This window comes from Poecilia reticulata, chromosome 5 (genome assembly GCF_904066995.2).
Source record: "Poecilia reticulata chromosome 5, P_reticulata-male-v2, whole genome shotgun sequence".
Lineage (NCBI taxonomy): Eukaryota > Metazoa > Chordata > Actinopteri > Cyprinodontiformes > Poeciliidae > Poecilia > Poecilia reticulata.
In genome coordinates this window covers 31,666,179-31,687,511 of record NC_088834.1, presented here as the reverse complement: position 1 = coordinate 31,687,511, position 21,333 = coordinate 31,666,179, and the positions used below count along the sequence as shown (strand labels likewise).

At 38.8% G+C, this 21,333-nt stretch overlaps 1 protein-coding gene across 2 annotated transcripts in view; it reads right to left on the bottom strand.

Annotated features, from left to right (window-relative positions):
- Positions 1 to 21,333, bottom strand: part of cdk18 (cyclin dependent kinase 18) — a 46,769-nt gene that overhangs the window by 12,652 nt on the left and 12,784 nt on the right. For both annotated transcript variants that reach the window (XM_008410251.3, XM_008410252.3), the window contains exons 2-8: positions 12,546 to 12,681; positions 6,859 to 6,995; positions 4,916 to 5,047; positions 4,596 to 4,652; positions 3,598 to 3,712; positions 851 to 945; positions 694 to 756 (exon numbers count right to left, since the gene is read on the bottom strand). In XM_008410251.3, coding sequence (XP_008408473.1) covers positions 694 to 756; positions 851 to 945; positions 3,598 to 3,712; positions 4,596 to 4,652; positions 4,916 to 5,047; positions 6,859 to 6,995; positions 12,546 to 12,663 — 717 coding nt within the window. In that variant the 5' untranslated portion in view covers positions 12,664 to 12,681. The remainder of the gene's footprint in view (positions 1 to 693; positions 757 to 850; positions 946 to 3,597; positions 3,713 to 4,595; positions 4,653 to 4,915; positions 5,048 to 6,858; positions 6,996 to 12,545; positions 12,682 to 21,333) is intronic.

Sequence of the window (21,333 nt, the reverse complement as noted above, 5' to 3'; positions counted from 1 at the left end):
AGCATATCGTATAAACGCAGCCTGAAAAATGACTTTAAGTATAACACATAAAAGGATACACATCCACAATTAAAATCTGAGAATTGAGTGTGTTTATTGTAGGGGTAAAGAACAAGGAAACAGTTTGTTCTGGTCACCAAGTTTAACAGTCTGGAGTCCTTCTTCAGTGACAAACTGCTGCATCCTGGGTGCATAAAGTAGAGTTAGCTCAGATCCTTCCCCCAGCAGCTGGTAGGCTACGACCAGCACTACTCAGTAAATGTTTACATCGTGCTGATATTCGCTAATTTGTTTCTTGTGAAAGCTCTGTTGTATTTTTATGCAGATTTTATTTTTTGAATGACTTTACTCAATTGCACTCTTCTTTCAATCCAAGTACTCTAATTCCAATAATTGTGCTATGTATTTTTTTGCCTTTGCTGTAAACTTGCCCCTGACTATTTTCTTACTTGATGTTCTCCTTGATGTCAATCTGCCTGCCTGTGACTTTGCACTACAGGAACACAAAATCTTAACAAGTAAAGACAACTCCAATGGTGACGCTCATCTAAAATACAAGCTCACCAGTATAAACACAAATTAATTCCTGAGTGGGAGTTTGCAGCAAAAAAAAAGTTTTTTTTTTTTAATAGATTCAGGACATTCAGTTAGCTTCTGAAATCCTCCCACCAGTAACGTACAGCTAGCTCTCACCTTGACGTTGTGCATGCTCATGAGATTTCCACAGTTGTCCAAGTAATGTTTAAGGTCACTGTCCTGCAAGACAGAACAACTCGCTGTTGCATTGATCTTCCTTTGGGCTGAGTGACCTTTAGGAACTGTGCTGATCTCCAGCTGCTGGTGCACTCACCAGGTACTCGAACACCAGGGTGAGGCAGCGGTCCGTGTGGATGATGTCATGCAGTGTGACGATGTTGGCGTGTTTGAGGTTCTTCAGCAGAGACACTGAAATAAAAAAATCAGGTGTACATGAGGACAACAGAAAGCTCCTTGTGAATCGCGTGAATTATTACATTGCAAAATAATTCTCAATTAGGGGTTAAGATAAATTTGATCTATACAGCAAAATGAAGCTGTACAGCGGTGAGTATACATTTTAATGGGAAAAAACAAAGATTATATGTGTGAACATAGAAAAAAGTATGTGTATTTTATGACGAAATATTAGGGCCATGCTAAGAAAACAATAAAAAATATAAAATTACACGAATAAAGTCACCATATGATGAGAACAAAGTCGAAATAATGAGAAATAAAGTGGAAAAAATACGAGAATAAAGTCAACTTTACTTTTATATTATGACTTTATTCTTGTATTATTTCGACTTTTCTCATAAAATTACTTTATTCTTGTACTTTTCTTTTATTAGTGTGGCCATAATACTCTGTTGTAGTATTTAACCGAGTCATAAAAAAATAGTTGTTTTGAACCTTTTCTCTACTAAAATCTCACATATATTTTTAAACAGATAATTTTCCCTTTTGTTTTTGAAAATAATTTGTGTCTACATAACCATGAAAGAGCATTTCCCCAGAGAAGATGTTTTTTTTGGGGGGGTTGTCATACTTACATGTTCAAATGATCACATTTATTTTTATTTCCAAAAGCTTTAGGGAATGATTTCCACTTAGTGAGGGAAAGACAACCTGCTTTGATCTGAAAAGTGATCGGTTGCAAATTCCATCAAGCGTTGTGAGAACTTTAAGAGAGGGTTTCTTTCATCCCTGTGGAGGAATTCTGGCGCTTTGGCCCAGTCTTCTCGGCAGTATTGTTCTAATCCATCCACAGTAGAAGGTTTTTGAGTATAAATTGCCTGTTTAAGGTCATGCCACCCCATCTAATTCCAGACTTAATTAAATTGCTGGAAAGCTTCCGTTTTTTGCATTGAATCATTTTGATGCTGCTTTACCCCAGTGGGCTTGTGCTTAAGGTCACAAACTGACAACTGGACTTCCTCCTTCAGGGCTTTATGTTATAAAGGAGAATTAATTAATTAATTCATTCATTCATTCATCAACCACAGCAAATGACCCAATCCTGAAGAAACTGTCGATGTGATGTTTTGTTTAAAATGCTGTGTTGGTCTGACGATCAGCGAACAAGAGGAAGAGTTGACGATGACATCCATTTTTGTTTCATGTTTTAGAATCGCAGTCTGCTTGTTGTTGCAGGCCGACACATTACAAATGTTACCGATGGGGTACAGTCATAACAATCGTTATAAACCTCACCAGAGGCCACGCCTCCAGGAAGCAATCGTCTCTCAACAGGCGAGGATTCAGACCCTCTGAACTAAGCAGAGCGTGATTTTTATCAGCCTATTCTTTTGTAACCTCCTAGGAGACTTGTTGTTACTGTCTTGGAGTAATTTTAGTAGACTGACCAGTCCTTTTAGAAGTCCACCACTGTTCAATGTTTCTTGATTTGTGGGTAAGGACTCTTAACAGCAGTTAACAGGTTCACTGGAGTCTCAAAGCCTTAGGAATCGCTTTATACTCCCAAAATCATAGATGTCAAAGATTTATATCCCTTCTGTTCTAAAAATTTCTTTAGATTGATGTTGTGCCTCCTGATATCATAGACCCCACTTAATGTTGGCTGTCAGGTTCTACTGAAGTCATTTCATTTTGCTGCAATATAGGACTACTACTCCTATTAGTGTGAGTGGTGAAACTAGACCACAAATATGACAATTTCATAATTTGAAATAAATGGGGAAAAAACTTTTCATATAGTCAGATTGGGTTGGATAGTTTCCCCAAAAGTAAATAAAATTATTTGAAAATAGATTTATATATTCTCTTGGGTTATTTTTGTCTGACATTGACATTTCTTTGAACTAAAAGTTAAAAAACTGAAAAAATACACTGTCACTCACTGTACTTTTATATCGTCACCTTCCTAAAATAATGGCCTAAGTTATTTTTTGCAAAAAATGTATTTTTATTTATATATTTTTTTACTGAAAACTATTTATGCCAATAATTTTGGCATAAATAATTTTGTTTTTAATGCCAAAATCATTTTGGTTATTAGTTTAGGAAGGTGACAATATTTAGATTTCTGTAAAAATAAAAATAAAAAAGTGTATTGCCTATGCTGCACCACCAGGTGGCGATAATGATAACCATAAATCCATTCAAATTCATAAGAAGAAGATCCAGAGCGTGGCTCAAGCAGCTCCACATTAAATATTCTACCAAAATAACTTCCTTTAAGCTTCATAGAAACAAAGACAAAGGAAGATAAATGTGGAAAATCCACAGAAATGACACCAGTGTTGTCTCTACGCCTCTTAGCACAAAGAGAGCTTTTACATAATCAGTGCTTTAATATCGCCGCATACATTATGCATAAAATAAGTATTTTATTTTGACAAAAGATTTTAACCTCATTTTGCTGAGAATTTAAACAAAATAAGATTTGTGGAGGTTTGGAGCCCCCCCCCCCCTCCACAAAGCTCCATCCTAAAATTCAAGTTTATCAAAAAAGTGTCGCCTCCTCACCAGGGAATTTTTTCTCTGGTGAATTTGTTTGAGCAAAAAAATCTCAGAAAATCCCAAGTGAGATTCTGAGAGGGTTAATGATTCCTTTACCTTCTCTGATAGCAGTGCAAGGCGCTCCCTCGTCGTGCTCCAGACGGATCTCCTTCAGGGCCACGAGGTTCTCCGTTAGTTTGCTCCTTCCTTTAAAAACTGTAGCGTAAGTCCCCTGGGAATAGAAGCACAGGAAAGCATATCAGGTGATATCATGCAAAAGAAAGAGCCGTTGTAGAAACATGAGTCTTTGGACACGTTGTAGTTCTGTTTCGCTCAGAATTACCTTTTTATAGGGAATTATTGACGACTATTTCTGACTGAATGAGAATGCCTTAGAATGACGGCAATCGTGTCGTCAAAGTATTTAAAGTTGAGTTTGAGTGAGAAGGTTTCTACTGTTCCATTGTAGTGCAGCGTGTATCGTAAAAAAAAAAAATCTATTGCATTTTGTGATCTGAATCAGTTCCTCGTATGGAAGTGAGATATAGATCTGAGAAAAGGTCAGAACAGGGCCGGTCAGACTACCATGAAAACGTCAGATATGGGTCACATTTGCCTGCTGTGTGATTTACAGTTTTTTCAACAATGTTCCAGATTTATTCAGCTTAATTCAATGTTTTGAACCATTTAAAAGAAGGTTTTGCTGCAGTTTATTTGTACATGTAGGTGGACAACCTATTGTTTTAGTCAGTTTCAGTTTCTTTGATATTTATTTTCCATTGGCTGCCATACTACTGATTGCACAGACTGAACAGATTAAAGTTGTTTTTACATGTCTGACCAGGCTTGTGAAGATGTTGGTGTGTTTAGGTCTGCTGTACTGGTGCAGAGTCATCAAATAAATGTGACTTCTTTAAAGCAGATTTGTTTTTAGTTGAATGGTACAGCATAAATATCACATTAAATGTGAAAAACAATTTCAAATGATTTCGTTATCACAGCGACCCACCATTGTAGCAGGGAGTTAACTTTTAGTTGCTCACAAACCAAACCATAAATGTTGCACTGAACTCAACAGAACCTCTGAATCGTATGAATAACCAGCTGCGACGTACCTCACCTAGTTTGCCAAGCTTCACATACGTTTCCAGTTTCCCAAATCCTATATCAGACTAAAGGCAGAGAAAACCATTAGACAGATTAATTTCACAACATTTGATTCTGTCCTCTGGATCGGGAAAAAAAGGTTTTTACTAATCTTACACTCCACAAATGACTTGTTTTACTCTGTCTAACAAAAATACTTAATTGGCAACAGGGCTGAGAACAAAATAACGACTCCTTCAGTCTGAGTCACTACCCTTCATGCAGGTGGAGCGACACACAGGACGAGACAAGACAACGCGGTGTGTAAAATAAACCGATGGTTACTGACCAGTGAGGCGCGTCGGGACATGCGGCTGAGCGGTCTGCAGAGGGGGGAGTTTTCACTTTCCTGCTGCAGTTTTTTGAGAAACTCTGGAGGCAGGCGGATGTCCATGGGCAGAGACATCCGCTTACTGACGTCCTGAAGAGGCCGACAGAGAACGAAAAGGATCAGACGGTTCTGTTTGTCTTGTTCAGGCATTTTATTTTTTGTCAATCATCTAATTGATTGTCAAGTAGATATTCAAAAGTTGGTGGATTCAGAATTGTGACTGAGGATAAATGGGAGCCAATTATAGTTGAAGGAAGGAAATCTAAAAGGTCTGACCCATACAGTCACACAGTTCAAAAGGCAATTATCCCTGCCGCTATAAAAAAAAGTTACAAAAATATCTTTCAAATATATTCTTTCAAACTTTTCTGGCATTTAGCAAAAATAAAAAATGTTAGTCATTTTACCTGACCTAAAACAGGACAAGTTTGGTCTGTTTGGTGTGTCTTTTTATTTGGTTTATGTAAACATCTGGCTTCAACTGGATCTGATTTAGGCTCCTCCCCCTCTGACACTCAGTAGTTTGTACACCGAAAGCCACAATAGGTGACATTTCAACACGTGTGATGCCAAAAAAAGTGTTTCCATTGCAGTTTTGCAAAATTGTGACACAGAACATCACCTCACCCAAGAGCAAAAACATCTTCTCAAAAAAAAAAGTTAGCTTTTTGAAATTGCAGCATCTCCATTGGATAAATTCATTCTCGTAAATCCATTTTGCGCAATGTCATGGTCAAATGGTCAATGACAACGCAGCTATGTTGAAATGACGAAAGTCAATTAGCTTCATGGAAAAACTTCTCACAATTCCCAAAATTTCAAAATTGAGTTTTGTCAACATGAGCAGGTCAGCGACAAAGATCTGCTCAGATTTCTAATGGAAAGGCAGCCGCTGTTACCAGCAGACCCTGAGCCAGCACATTCTACCGGAGTTGTTCATGTTCATCAACATGACATTGTATTCTTCTTTTCTAAACATAATGAAATAACAAATACCTGAAAAATGTAAGGAAACTAACAAAACAGATGTTAGCAATGTTCTACAGCAGCATTGCCAAATTCATTAATGATCTCGAGATAATTGTTTTTCACCGCATTAGCTGCTGACCTGTTGTCACTACCCTCATTAGAAAAATCCACTCCTCACGTTTGTAGCAAGAAGCTGTAGAGGTCTGCGGAAGCTGAACACCGGCTCAGTTGTCATGCTGTTATTTCTGTCCTCATTACATCTTTCTAAGTATTCGCTTCACTTTGGCGTACAGTATTATTCTCACTGGTCTGTCTGGTGCAGGCTAGATGGTGTCTGAGAAAAAAAAAAAGTCAGGGTGACTCATGCTCCTTCAAACAGGACTATTTTACCTGAGACGGTAGGGCTGTAAACAGTCTGCGAAAGAAAAGTGTGACGCTATGGAAAGGTTAAAAAGTTGAGACTCAGAGATGAAGAAGACATCAACCTGTTCACACTCTGAATAACCTTGTATCTCTTTAAGGCAGTTATATAATGAAACATAAAGTCATGTCTCCCAGAAGAAAAAGATACCTCCAATAGAATACCAGCAATGGTAACTTCATTTCTGACCTAAATATGTTTGGTTTTGATTTTATTTTTAATAAGGTTTTTAAAGGTCAAAGGACCCATCCTGTGGTCGGTTCAGTGAAGTAGGTAAGATGGTAGGCCTGCTAAGAATAACCAGTTGGTTTCTTTAACAAAACCAACTCTGCAGAGAAATGTTTGGCTGAAGCTTCCTGGCTTCTGCTCAGGTTTGCTAACCGAAGCATTTAGAGTACCTCTGCTTTTCCCAACTTGCAGCTGGAGCAGTTAGGCGAGTCCATTCCACACCACGGTGAAGAGAAGTCACCATAACTCCTCGTTCTGCAGCGTCAACCTGTTTGCTACTCACTTCCATGGAAAAGCGTCTGTGCTGGGCCTGGCTGTGGTAGTGCAGGTGGGATGGAGAGTGAGCTCCTGGTGTGGTGGCGTCAGGGCTCACTGGGCTGGCATCATGAGATGGAGGACCGAGCCGGTCCGGAGTCAGCCCTGGAAGAACAACAGGACGGAATCAGCATCTGAAGGATCATTCAGCTCATCCACACAGAGCTGAATATCCGGGAAACCGAATAGATTTTTACATTTTTACACGATTTTACATGACCTCTGGGCAAAGTGGAGATTTCCAAAGTCTCCTTTTATTTCCCCCCACTTTTGCGTGTGGACATTGGAAACCGGAAATTTAGAGGTCCGGACTTGACGGTCTGCAACAAACAATGCGCCGCTGACGTCATGTGACCAGTTTCTGTTTGGTCATGCAGTGGAGGAAAGATGGCTGCTTTCAGAGAAGTGCTGATTTTTTACATTTGTTCAGACATTGTTTTACTTTTACTTTTCTAACAAGTTAAGTTGCAAAGGAGAAGGAGTGCTTGGAGGTCAGCTGTTTTACACCAACTATCCGCCCCAAATGAGGCATCTCCACGTGCGTCCTCCCGCCCTCTCGACATTGTCTTGTGTTTTATTCTAACACGGTATTTAAAAGTAGTTCAACCTCTCTGTCTGAACCTCCTGGCACCATAGCGGTGCTGTGGTGGCACAGGGGTTAAGAACAACCAACATGTGGAGGCCTTAGTCCTCAACGCGGCTGTTGCAGGTTCGTTGGATTCCCACCCTGGTGGCCTTTGCCGCATGTCTTCCCCCTTCTCTCATTACCCACTTTCCTTTCAATTTACTATAAAATAAAGGCCACCAGAGCCAATAAAACAATAAATAATAATAATAAAAAACTCCTGGCGCCATGTTTATGTCCTGACAGGAAGTTGTGGTCGTTTTGAAGGTTTCATTTTAGCTGACATACTGCTTTTCACTACACTGCCACCTGTGGGTTTGGCATGTCTAAACCAACGCTCAGTAAGTCATGTAATTCAGCGGCTTTCTGTAGATGAACACTTTTCTTAAACCGATCAGGTGTGGACGAGATTACTTTATAAAAAGAAAAAGACCTGGCTATGTGTGAACTAGGCCTGAGAAAAAAAAATCTAAACGAGCTAATGGCTATTTCTACCCTCATTAGTCCACACACTCTTATCCCTCATGTAGAGAACCTTCACTTATTTATTTAGTTTCTTGCTTCCCTTGTTGCAGAATTGAAGGGCAGGCTAGCCTCCTCTGGTCCATGTGAATCATTAAACCCAGCTTCAGATGCTGTGCGTTGGACCCCAGCAGCCATGTGGTGAAAAACTCTGTGATCCAGCCTGACATGATAATTAGATCAAAACCTCATTGCTCTGTATCTGGACATTCATCACATTCACCAACCTCAATATTGCTCTGTGTGTTTACACGGATTTGTGCTCACAAACATAATGCTAGAAAACAAATAAAGGCTTTTCATCACCGTCATCAGGCGCTTATGTTTAAAGCAGGTTTTCTATGAACTTCTGTTCTTCCTGACTTTAATCATGAAGAATCAACAGTCTCTATTTGGATTTGCTTACCATTTTCCTTCCTTTTCATGGCTGAACACTACTTTTTGTTAGTCTGTTCCACAAAATCCCAATAAGACATGATGTCACTATGTGGGCTTTTCCAACTAAACGGAGCCATTCTTCAGTTTGACCTGGAGTATCAATATCGCTATTTACCGTTTAGCTAAACTGTGTTTGATGTACAAAAGCAGATAATAAGCATAAATCGGCTTTCTGTGACTATCCATTTCACACACTAGACATGAGGCAGCCGGCTCACGATGAAGAAAATTCCAGTGGAGCTCAATGTTGTTCAGCTGCACTGTGAGAATGCTGTCTGGTGAAAAGAAAGGACTTTGATCCGCCATGTTCAAAGTTGTGCCTTGGACAGCGGTCAGTGTTTGGTACCTGGTTGGCTTCTAAATGCTTCACACTAAGGAGTTTTTTTTTATTTTCCCCAATGGCAGCATTAACAGCAGCACTATGCCTGGTGGACATGTTGGAGCCCCCTTGGGGTGCAGCGCACAATCCCTGTTTCCATAGGGACACCGGCAAACAAAGAGCAGGACGCTTTATTAGGTGTTACTAAAGCCACCTTCCCAACGTCGAGGCACCGAGACACACACAGCTCCTGCTCAATCTGTGATGTGCTTAACCCTGATCACACAAACACACACACACTTTGTAATTACAAAGCCTAACACGGTCCAGTAAAAGAAAACAAGTGAAGAAGAAGAAGAACTTGAAGCCCAGGAAGGCTTTTAGATCTGAGAAATGTTTGAATGAATCTAACAAGACATTTCAGAAGAAGCTCAGAGGCGCTCTGGTGCAGCCTGGCTGTGTGTTGTGTTGATTATCAGTCTAAATAGGCTGATAGGATGAAATGACAATCTGTTTTCTGGTCATTTGAATTTCACAGCTGCAGCGCTCCTTTGATCCTTCGGATGCTAATTAGGGTGGCTAAAGGTGAGGCTAATGTGAGCCCAGTTGGGAGAGACAGACGGATGTCTGCTGGACACCTGGTTATGAAAAGGACAATCCATTACGACGCACAACATGATGTCTGAGCCTGTTCAGCTGAAATTGCTCTTACACTGAGAGGAGGAAAGCAAGATTAGACTGAGGGAAAAATACCTATGAAGACTTCAGATATATTTGAAGCAGTTTTAATAGATTGCAGTCAACATGATCATTTTAAAGGGACAGAATTATGTAAAATTCACTTTTTTGAGCTTTACCTCATGCTATAATATAATTTCCTGCTAAAAAACATACCTGGAGTCTTGCCTGGTCTCCCTCATGCATTTTGAGAAATCCTTGAATCTCCATGGCAACCCATTCATGCTTGGGTGGACCTAGTCCCACCCTCAAGACGCAGCTCCTCCTCAGAACTGCAGTTTTCAAGCTTTTGAACTTCCACCTCACAAAGCAGCCCTCCCCCAATTCAGCTCCTTCAGACTAGCCAGCTGGAAGTAGCAAACACCCGGTGTAATTCCGCATCAGCTTGGCTCATTATAAAAGTTACTTCTCAGTGCAGTGCTGGTTGTTAAAGGGTGAACCGTGTTGTGACTACTTCCTGAAGGCGGAGTTTTAGAAAGAGCAGGAGTTTTTAAAGAGGCCCAATTTCAAGGCATTAAACTTCAAAGTCAATGTACAGCACTTTTTCAACAACTAATGGTAACATAGTTACTTGATTTTGCTATAAAACTATGTGCATGGGAAATACTTAATATTGCCCCTTTAAGAACACAAGCTAATCTATGTACAACAGGCCATCAGTATTTGCAGAAGGGCCACACCTATAATCTGCAAATACTTGAGTCCCCTTCTAAAGATGCTTATATCTGCCTATTTTGATATTTCAATTGCCAAATATACCTTAATGTGCTTTACAATGCACACTGGAAACCATCTTAGCTCTACCATAGAAGATAAAATCTACAGTCTTCCTTATCTCCACGCTTGGGAGTCCAACCAATCAACAGCAAGTAAAATAAATGTCGTTTCTGCTTTGCAAGTGTCAACCAATAGCATGTAGGTCGGTATTTTAGGTTCCAAGCTGCATTTTCTTTTAAATTTTTGGTTTAAAAAAGAAAAGTCAGAGAATAGGCAGGTTTTCCACCAATCAATAAATCTCGGGTTAATGTAGCTCCTCCCCCTCAGCAGAACCAGGCAAGAATTTCCAATTTGCAGAATAGTAAGCATGGCCACCGACGCTAGGTTGTTTTCACGAGTACAAATGCAGCAAACTGGCAATCCTGAGCATTTATGCACTACAACTGGTTGTTTCTGACCAAGCAGCGTATTTCTGCAGGTGGCAGTAGAACCGCATTACTTAAAAGAATTTTATATTTTCTGCTCCCCGTTTGATTCTACTGAAGATGTTCCTATAATAAGAGATAGATTGTAATATTACAAGTGTTTTGTTATTGCAAGGAAGAGTCAGAAAACCAAATACCTGAAGGACCAGCAGCAGCAGCATAACAATCATCCCCAGGTGAAGGACAGGCCAACCATATGCAGTGTTGTAACTTCATACTTTGGTGTCATTGCAGTCACACTGTCAAGCAGCAAAGACTAAACCATCTAGTTATTAACATTATTTGTTTTTGCGTTATCTATTACTTACTCCATGATTGATCTGATTTCCAATCAAAACCTGTAGATCTGCTGTGCTGTACTGGTGGCACCAGTCAGTGTGGAAACTCAACTTTCTGAGAGGTTCTGACCCAGAAAATGGAAATGACTGGCAGTTAAACACCCAGTTAAGTAATCCAGTTTGCACTCTTATTAAAAGTCACAAGTCGCTGACTGACAAACCCAGCAAATGGTGCTGGTAAATAGAAGAGTCTGGATCTGCAAAATTATTCAACTTCTAATGAGCTGAAACACGATATGACTCAACAACCTCATTCAAAATAATAATTAAAAACTAATTAGAGAGATTGATAGTGAAGAACTTAGTCGATCTTATAAATACCCTCAGCAAAAACATAAAATCTTATGCAGAATTTTTGGTCTAGTTTCTAGTGCAAATAAATTAGTATGCTGAAAATGAGACAAAACTAACTTACAAGTAACTTTTCAGTAAGATATAGGCACTTGGTTTAAATCAGTAATTCCTTGATATTGACAATAAAGTACTAGCTCCATTAGCAGATTCTTTCACTCATAACATGAGGAAAATATTTTGTTACATGTTAAATAATCTGCCAATAGGACTAGTATTTTATTTTTTATCAATATTAAGAAATTATTTACTTAAAACAAGTTTCTATATATTTCTTAAATGTTATTTGTAAGTTAATTTTGTCTTACTTCAAGTGTTCAAATATACTTGCACTAAAACTATGACCAAAAACACTCCGTAAGATTTAGTTGTTTCTTTTAAGTGTTCTACTCATTTGTTACACAAAAAAGGAAATCAGGAAACAAAAATGAAATCTGTTTAAGTCCTTTTTCACATTATTATGACAACTATAAGCCTAATTTCAACAACAAGATTTACAGCGGTGCTCAAGACTCACAAGGCCTTGTAAAAAAAAATGGAGCAAGGCCTTTTTTAAATTAGCATGATTCCATTAAGTGAATTTATTTCTGTAATTTCAAGTTGCGCAATTTTATGGTTGACTGAAATGCAGCTACTGGTCTACAGGATACAGAAAAATAATATGGTTGTAGTGAATGAATGTACCTGAGCTCTTCAGCAGGCCTGGTGATTGTTGTGCCGACAGGCTGCTCTGTCTCTGGGTTACTTGTTCATTTGGATGTAAAACAGGTAATCCCAGGTCTGAACAGGGTCGTCATAATATAGTACCGTAAACACAGATCAATTTCAAATGAAGTGTGATTTGTTCCCGTGTGATACTTGTTCTTGTTCTGGACCAGAACCATGAAAAAACCGGGAGGAATCACACACAGGATGATTAACTTGGTGTATTTTGAACATTAGTGGCAAAAATACACACACAAAAAAGTTTTTGTTATAAAATAAAACACTTTTTGTTTAATGCTTTTCAGAATGAAGGCGATTTTCCAGTTCTTCTGTGGAACATCTTTAAGATAGTAGCAAAAATAAAGCGATTAGGACACAATGATGATGAGAAACCTTTGCTAGGGCTGGAGTTCTTACCCTGGGTGTGCCTTATGTTGAGCTGGTTGATCTGCTCAGTGAACTCGTTCTCCTCGATGGTCTCAGTGCGCGGGACTGACAACGAGAACCGTCTCTTAAAGTTCTTCATCTTGTTCATGGTGTAGAAAAGGAGACTCTGGAAGACAGAACCAATGAGAATAACTTCAGTAAAGTGACCGAAACTACTAATGGAAACCAGGAAAAAGTCTACAAATCACATGATTAAAGAGAAACATCCTCACTTCGCCGCTTGTGTGTGACACACATGACACACTCTGCAGAGCGCCTCGTACGGACGGCTGCGACAGATCTACATGAGACACTTCATCAAACACAGTTGTGTGTGTATGTGCGTGTGCATGTGTGTGTGAGTGTCATTGGCTAATGAGGCAGAAAGCAGCAGGAAAGCTACAAATCAATATCCTGTCTCCCACAGTTTGCTCCACAATCACAGTCAGCCTGACTGGTTGTTGCTCTGCTGTTATGTTTACAACTCGCTTTTCATCCTCCTTGCCTTTTCCGCTCCGTCTGCCGGTACCAGGACCGGAGTCATGGGGTGTCCATGATTTTCAAATCAACTTGGGATTGTGAATTAGTGTGTGAGAGTGTGTGTCTGCTCATCATCGCAAAAATAAACCCCTCAGAGTCGTGTGGGGTTGAATCAGTTACTGACGACATCAGGATGTTATCGTCACGCAAAGCACTTTGCTTTTGTCGCACATGTTGGACGAATGTCTCTAAATGCAGAAGGAAACACTAGAAAATGTTGCTACATAAATACATGCTGGGATACTTTAGCTACTACAGTGGTACCACTAAAGTTCACACAGCAGGCTTTGATGATCAATATTTTTGCTGAAATTTGATATATTTTTTTTTATGTGTGGACATCATTCAGTTCATACTGAATTTTGTCACACTGAACAGAAATGATGGGGGCGGGACAGAACGCAGACCAAAACAAACATGGACGTCCTGCTGTTACTCCAACCACAATACAGTCTCATGTCTGGACTGCAGACATGTATGTATTCATCTCAGGTTGTTGCATCATGAAGTGTTACTGGCTCTGTTTGCATTCATTGAAATCCACTCCATGTAATTTTAAATGCATTAGCAAAGAATAACTGAGCACATGATAACCGTTCCCTCATTATCTCGGAACTAATTTACTTAGGAAGAAAAACAAATGACTTCCTTCTTCTTCTTTACAATATGTCTCTGGTGTGACAAAAATAGTTTACTGGTGAATGTAGATTGTGTTTTTTTCACAATCTATAATCTCTAAAATGCCTTAAAACGGATCCGATCACTGTCACTGAGAAATGTACAAAGGCATATCAGGGTCATTCTGAGCAGAAACAAAATTATGGAAGGAAGGGTACATTTTTGCCAAAAATCTCTGAAGTTTTTCAGACAAAAACAAGGACATTTCTGAACTCCAGTCAAACATTTTCTAGAAAAAAAACCTAATTTATCTTGAGATTCATTTCAAAAGTTTTCTAGCAAAAACATGGAAGTTTTAGAGTTTCAAACGTCTAAAATTTACAACTCGTCAATGTGAATTTAATTATAAAGCACTTTAAAAACTGCTATGAACAATGCGCCAATATACAATGCGCTGTATTGTATTCTTAAAACCACAGACAAAAACTTGTCTGTTAAATTTATTGTGTAAAACACGTTATTCCACCAATCAGGAGCAGTGACAGCACATTGCCGGCCTCCTCTGCTTTTCAGTCTGGGTCTGGGAACATGTAGGAGCAGCGTGTTGATTGACCGAAGTGTCCTACAAATGGAACGGTCATGAAGAGGCTCCTGGAGAAACGCAAAGGCCAAGTCATTCAGAGTGCAAACATTTTTAAATCAAAATTTCTAAAAGTCAAAAAATTTTGACTTGAATCTCATACATTTCTTTTTTTTTTTTTTTCAAGAAAATTTTGAGATCAATTGAAGAAATCAAAATTTCTTCTATTTATGATGGTCACAATATGCCGTCAGAAACTTACTCAATGGAACGGTCTGAGTTTAAGGCATAAGTTCTAGTGGTTACTTTAAATAATCATTGTGTAAGAGTTTGTGAGTGGTATTCTGGCATTAGTTATGAAAATACACCACAGTTGGGGACTGGGGATCCATTAAATGCACATTTTTGTTCTTTAACCTGGTTTTTCCAGACACACAAAATGGGATTTGACTTCATGACATGAATATTTCTAAATTAAGAATTTAATATTTGATGGGGCAACTTTTACCAATGTTGTCAACAATATTGAGACAAACCAAACAACACAAAACTAATTCTAAGTTTGGAAATCCTATAAGACAAAAATAGTATCAGACAGAAATCACAAACCACCATTATGTTTGCGGTTGTTATAGATCATTTTTGTGCACTTTAAAAAATGTAAGTATAGGAAGGAATTTAACAAGACCGTGCCGTGCCAGTACCATATAATCTGGACGCCTTCCAAAATCTGACCCACCGTTACACTGACAGGGTCAGAAAAGAAGCAAAATAAGGAATAAAAGTCTGAGGATCTCTAAAGATTAAAAGAAATGTTTTGTACTAAATGCTTCTGCTATTCCTAATTCAGGAAAATAATGATAATAATATATATTTCATGCAAACTTAACATAGTTTGCATGGTTTTGTTATTTTTTTTTTTTGGTTTGGTGTTTGGTTTTTAAAAATGTTTTTTTTTTTTTATTCTTTCCTTGCTGGTTGGGGCTCAGAACCTGTTTCACTGCCTGCAGCTCTACTTTTATTTCTATTCTATTCTCAGGGGCCCCTGTGAGACATAACATAACATCAGTACTTGTTATGAGATGTTTGTGATTTTAATCTAATTTCATTTCAATTGAATTTTACATACTGGGTCAATTGTTCACACACCCGTCCTCCTAGGCTTTAGTAAAATGTCCTTTAGTTGGTTGCAGAAAAACCAGAAGCCGTTGATGATGATGATGATGATGAGGCATTATATTGGCCTGTGCTGAGAGGTGTTCTTATCAAACTGAAAACTTTGTTGACCACTATTACATCATATCACTTTCCCTTAAAACAATGAAGAAAGGCTCCTTGCTGTCTGTTTGTCTGACTGTGAGCGCTGCCTGAGGCGATAACAGAGTCTCTGCAGTTCATCTCCACCACGTTGCACAATCAGGAGGGGTTCTTGTTTACAGAGCAATTTTTTTGTTATCATTTCTTTCTTATTAAACTCTAGATATGAACCACTATCTGCCTGTTCTACAGGTAGTAGCCTGCAGGTATATCCAAATGTTCCTTAAAACCCAATTGTTAAAACAAGTAGAAAAATCTGAGCAACCGCTACAGCTGAGAAAACCATCAATAAAGAAACAACCATCGATAATTTTCAAGGTTGTGTCTTTTACCTTTCACTTATTGACCATATTTACAGTCTTTCAGGAAGGAAACCTTGTCTTTTGTTTGTCTTTCACTGATTTTTTTCTCAGAGATAATATGATGAACATTTCCCAGGATGAGTAGATTAATAATTCTGTTAGTGAAACTTCTGCCCACTATTTCTTAAAGGTGTGCGACACTGGAAATGTTGGTATTGATCCGGTACCAAGTAAATATAGGGCTGGTATCGTCAATACGTAAATATAAATTGATTGTCATCGACTCATTGGGTGACTGGACTTATTTTATTAAGATTATAATAAAACACAAGACACAGATTTGGGGCAAAATTACCTTCTACCACACACAGCTGCTTAAGAGGATAACTGAGTCTGTAACTGTAGCCTGCATGGAAACTAAATATTACTATTTTTCTTTCATTGCCAATATTCAGCTTTAATCATATTTATGTTTGAGTTATATTTCTTTACTTAAGCTTATATTTTTAAATTCCAGAAATATGTTTTCGTCTGAATAGATGAAAATTAACCTGCACTTCTGGGTGGATTAAACAGATCGTATTTGAAAGAAATCAGACATTCTGAGTGCAAACATTACAAAGTCATGAAATCCTGCTTTCAAATTAAAGATGTAAGCTCTTGTTTGGCATTTTAACTCCTGCATATGCGCGGACATGAACTCTGTGAGGGAATTTATGTAACTTGCTGGACACATGGAGGACCAACTCTAAACAAAAGTATTAATCTTGGCATCAACAGTATCAACATGTCGATCGATACACCCAGCCTTAGTTTTTGAACGTCCAGCTACAACAGCAGGTCGTTTTCTCGTTTTCTTTCCCTGCGTCAAAATGTCCTGCTGCTTTCACAGCAGCGTCACAGCACAGATGTGAGCTAACATGTTTAGTTTGGGCTGCAAATTATATGGAAATATATGCTGATTTCCCCCTAATATTCGTATCATGCATCGTTGGATGGCGTGGAAATTAATCATCAGTCATTGTTGGAGTAAATCTTCCTTTCTCTGTAGTCTAAGAATACATAAAAGCCGCAACAAACACAGCTACAGTTTTAAGTACAACCAAAAAAGGTGGAGATCATAACAAGCTTCTCACCTCATGACCCCTACTCACACTGAACCATTCATTCATGTTAATATTATTAATGATAGTAAAGTGCTACCAAAAAAAATGACTCAAGAAAGCAAAACCCCTCCAATTTAAAACAGATCTCATCATCAAACTTTACGTAGTTAGATATCCAAACTTTTGTCTCTCAGGATCATCTCTTAACTTACTTATCTGCAGTTTATCCGTTATCTACCAGTTCATCTTCATTACTACGGTCATAACCAAGAAGGTTTCTTGTTGCAGCTGACAGTGTTTATGTGAATGAGTTGAGATGGAGACGGCGGTCCGGTGCTCCATTCATCTTCCAGACAACAAGCGGCCTCTGTGTGCGATACGGCGGAAGGATCTGGATTGTTTCAGACACTAAAAAATCTGGTTTAGATTTCTGAGGCGCTCTTCAACCTAATTTAGACTGCGATGCTTTTTATCAAACCATATATCCATGAAAACACATACACACGCACACACACACAACTTTATTTTAATTGTGCCCGTGGTTGCTATGGTTCCCACTCCCCTTTTGTTTTAAAGATCCTCTTTGATCTCTGTTTGTCAAACGCCCCCGTCCACTCATCCAGGTTTTAATGAATCCCTAGGAGGGGTATTAACCGCCTGAGCAAAAAGAAGGTCAGCCCCTGCGTTTAATTCACAGGAGCTAATCAATAGAGATCCTCATAGGAAATGTACTCTAAAGATTAATGTGGAAACTGGCCAAAAGGTATTTGATCTGAACTAAAGCAGCTAGTTTGTGGGATTAGGTATTAGCTGTGTTTCTATTTTGAGGAGCATCACACTGGGATCACAACACACACACGCGCACGTGCACACACACTCAGGTAACTGTCACTTTCAGTTTTTATAAAAAATGAGGTACACATCAAAAATAACTTAAAAGCAAATAGATTTCACAGTTTGACACCTTGAAATTGGACTCTGTCTCTTTAAGAAGCTCCTGTCCAACAGTCCCCCTCATCATAAAACTGCTTCTCCATAATGCCGTTTATGACCTTTCTAGAGACTGAGAAGTAAACAGAAGAGTCCAGATTCAGGAGTTGGACCAGGGAACCAGGCTATTATAGTGAACTAAAACTAACAAAATAACCAAAATTGAAATTGAGAAATAACTGAAATAAGTAAAAACAGTAATCAGTGGGGAAAAACTCTAACTTATAGGAGCTACATCATGAGTTTATAAACCTACTGAAATGACAGATGTAATATCATTTGTTTTCATGTTTATGAATCAATTAATTGTCCTTTCAAACTGATGTGAAATTGATTTTCTTTTCCATACAAGCAGTTTTCATTAAATGATGGCACTCCATGTTCCTCCTAGTCTGCAAAATGGCCACAGAAAACGATTGGAGGAAACTCCAGAGTCAGCTGGTTGTTCAACAATCCATTTCCTGAAAATGTTATCTACTGTTGGGTATTCGTTACCTAATCAATGTATAAGTAATACCACACTTTGACCTTTTTGAATTCTGCACTTAGAAATTAACCAAAGTATAGAAAACCTCAGACCATAACTAATAAAATCTAAACTAAAGTAAAACATATTCAGTTAATAATAACAAATAAAAACTAGCAAGAACACTCTAAAAACTAACTAAAAGTAACTAACTTAGACAAACAGAAAGTCACAACTAAATAAAACTGAAGTATAATGAAAAACCCAAAACTGTTATAACCTTGCCGTGCACACATCTAAAAGCTGCAGGTTTATCAAACTCTCCACATATGGCTACAAATTGTAATAAGACTGCATCTCACTCTGTGGAAGCTATTTGCTAAGAGAGGAGTTTACAGAAAGTCTCATCATGCTGACAGGCTGCAGAAGGTTAAATGCTCTTTCTTTTACTGCCTCAGCATTAAACAGATTCCTTTATATGACTCTTGGAGCTCAGGAAAGCAGAAAACGTTCTACATCAAATGCACAAATCTGATGTCTTCATACATCAAGATACAGACCAGAGTCCAGATGTGAAGTCTGGACATCGACAGTTTGTGCAGCACAGCAGTCAGGACAGCTTTAGGTTGCCAGCTTCGCCTGCTCAGGCTTCCATTGTTTGCCTACATGCATACCTTTTTGAACAAAGGCTGTAAAACATCTGACTTTAAGCATGTTATAACTCCCTTGATTAAGTCGGGCCCACACTTGCTAGGAACACCTTAATTTGGTCAAATTAAGGGACCTGATCCAGCACCTCGCTGCCTCAGGGGAGATGAGGCTGAGTTTATTTTGTTCGGGCACGAAGCCATATGCCATTGCGCCAGAGGCTTACGCTGGCTCCCTCTGAGTTAAACCCCACGACGACTCTGGTGTGCGCTCACTGAGAACGGGGCCAGCTGATGAAAAAGACTGCAGACTTGTTCAGATGGCTTCATGCGGGTCAGTGGGCAGTCAGAACAGAGGAAACGGTACAGAGAGACGTAGGCCGGAGAGCACAGATGTATGCATACGCAACCGTGACTCACTCAGGCACGGACCTTCTGCAACGTAGTGAACGAATGGAAGATCTGAATATCATATGTGAACACTGAGACGTCCAACTCATCCTGTACTTAACCTGAAGGGAGTGGTCGTGAAAGAGAAGTTGTCCCCTTACAGATTTTTATCCATTTTTTCTGTTTTTTGCTGTTTCCAAAAATGTCCAGGATCTTCAAATGTTTTAGAGGAGATAACAGAAGGATTACTGTGAGGTTTTTGGTTCAGGAATAGGACTGGCTGATGAAACTGAACCAAAGAATGAGGTTAATCACAGCTAATTTACAGTTCAAACTGAATAAATTAGCTTTTTTCCTTCTTAGTAATCAAGATTGTAATTTGATCATTTAATTTCTAATAAATTGAGTTTGTTTGATATAAACATGTTTTTTATCTGAAACATTTATGAAAATCAAGAACAGAGGAAATCCATAGTTTTACCACAGCACTGTGCGTCCTGTAGCTGGTTTGGAATTAATACGGCTGCTCCGTCCTGAACCAGAATAAAATATACATTTATATGAACAATCAGCAATAGACTCACAACAGCGGCTTCATTTTCAACTATCGTTCAACACCAATTTTATTTTTTGGTTTTTCCTTTCAATTGAGATCGCTTAAGACTGAAACTGTTGGGTTTTCAGGCAAAGAGTTGGTCTTCACAAGAGACATCACTGAGGGTCATTTCTACAGTGGCCCAGAAGGTTTAACAAAAAGCAAAACTCACAATGTAACAATAACAAGAACAACAAGGCATAACTCAACAACTAAAAGCCACAATGGAAGATGAACGCCTCTGAAACGTTTTTAACAATGCTTAATACTTCAGTCATAATACAGTAGATGCCCTGCATATTTGAAGCTACTTCGTGTTCTACTTTATGTTTCTAAATGGTTCTGAATCCACACATTTCAACACTTAACAGCTTTGATATTTCTGAGGCCGATTTATTGTGTGAAGATGAAAGCAGAAGCTGCCATTCAGTCTTTTCATAAGAAACAAGGGAGAAAGTCCTCAGATTGTTAACAAAACTGACAATGAACAGAGTGGAGAGAAATGGATTCAGCAGAAACAGCGAGAGGATCTAATCCTGCCTTGTGTGGGAGAGAGAGGTTTTTCACATGCACTATAAAAAGCAGCTCTGCATCCAGACTCTACAGGCGTTCCTACAGCAGACAGAGCCACGTCAGAAACCGGGCTGGTAGCAGAGGAGTTGGTCCGCGGCCGATTAGCTCGGCTTCCATCGAAGCTGATATGCTTTCAGTTTATTTTGTGCAGCTATACCCTAAAAGTAATCATGATGTCTGCAGTGGTGGCTGATGGAATCAATCAGTTCCACAAAGCTTAGATAAAAAATAAAATATAAAAGAAGAAGAAGAAGAAGAAGAAAGTAAGGATGGAATGGGATGTTTTTTTACTGAGTCATTATGTGAGCAAACTGATTTCAATTTCATTTCTTATTTATCGGAAACATTTGAGGAATTGTGTTTTTTCAGTTCAGTTCATGATCCGACATGAACTGAACTGAACTGAATGATGTCTGGATGAAAAACAGGCTTCTGGATTTTCCTTTTAAAGCCAACACCTGACATATGATGCATACGTTCCGTCCACTTCACAATCACACACAAGCACACACACACCTTTCTACTGATCTATCACAGACAATCTGAATAAAATAAATTGAAGTTTGTGGCTGTAAAACAAAAAGATGCGAATAAAGCCGTTTTCGCACTGCAAGGAACGGTTTCAAAGTAGGGCCGACCGTGTTTGCATTAGAAC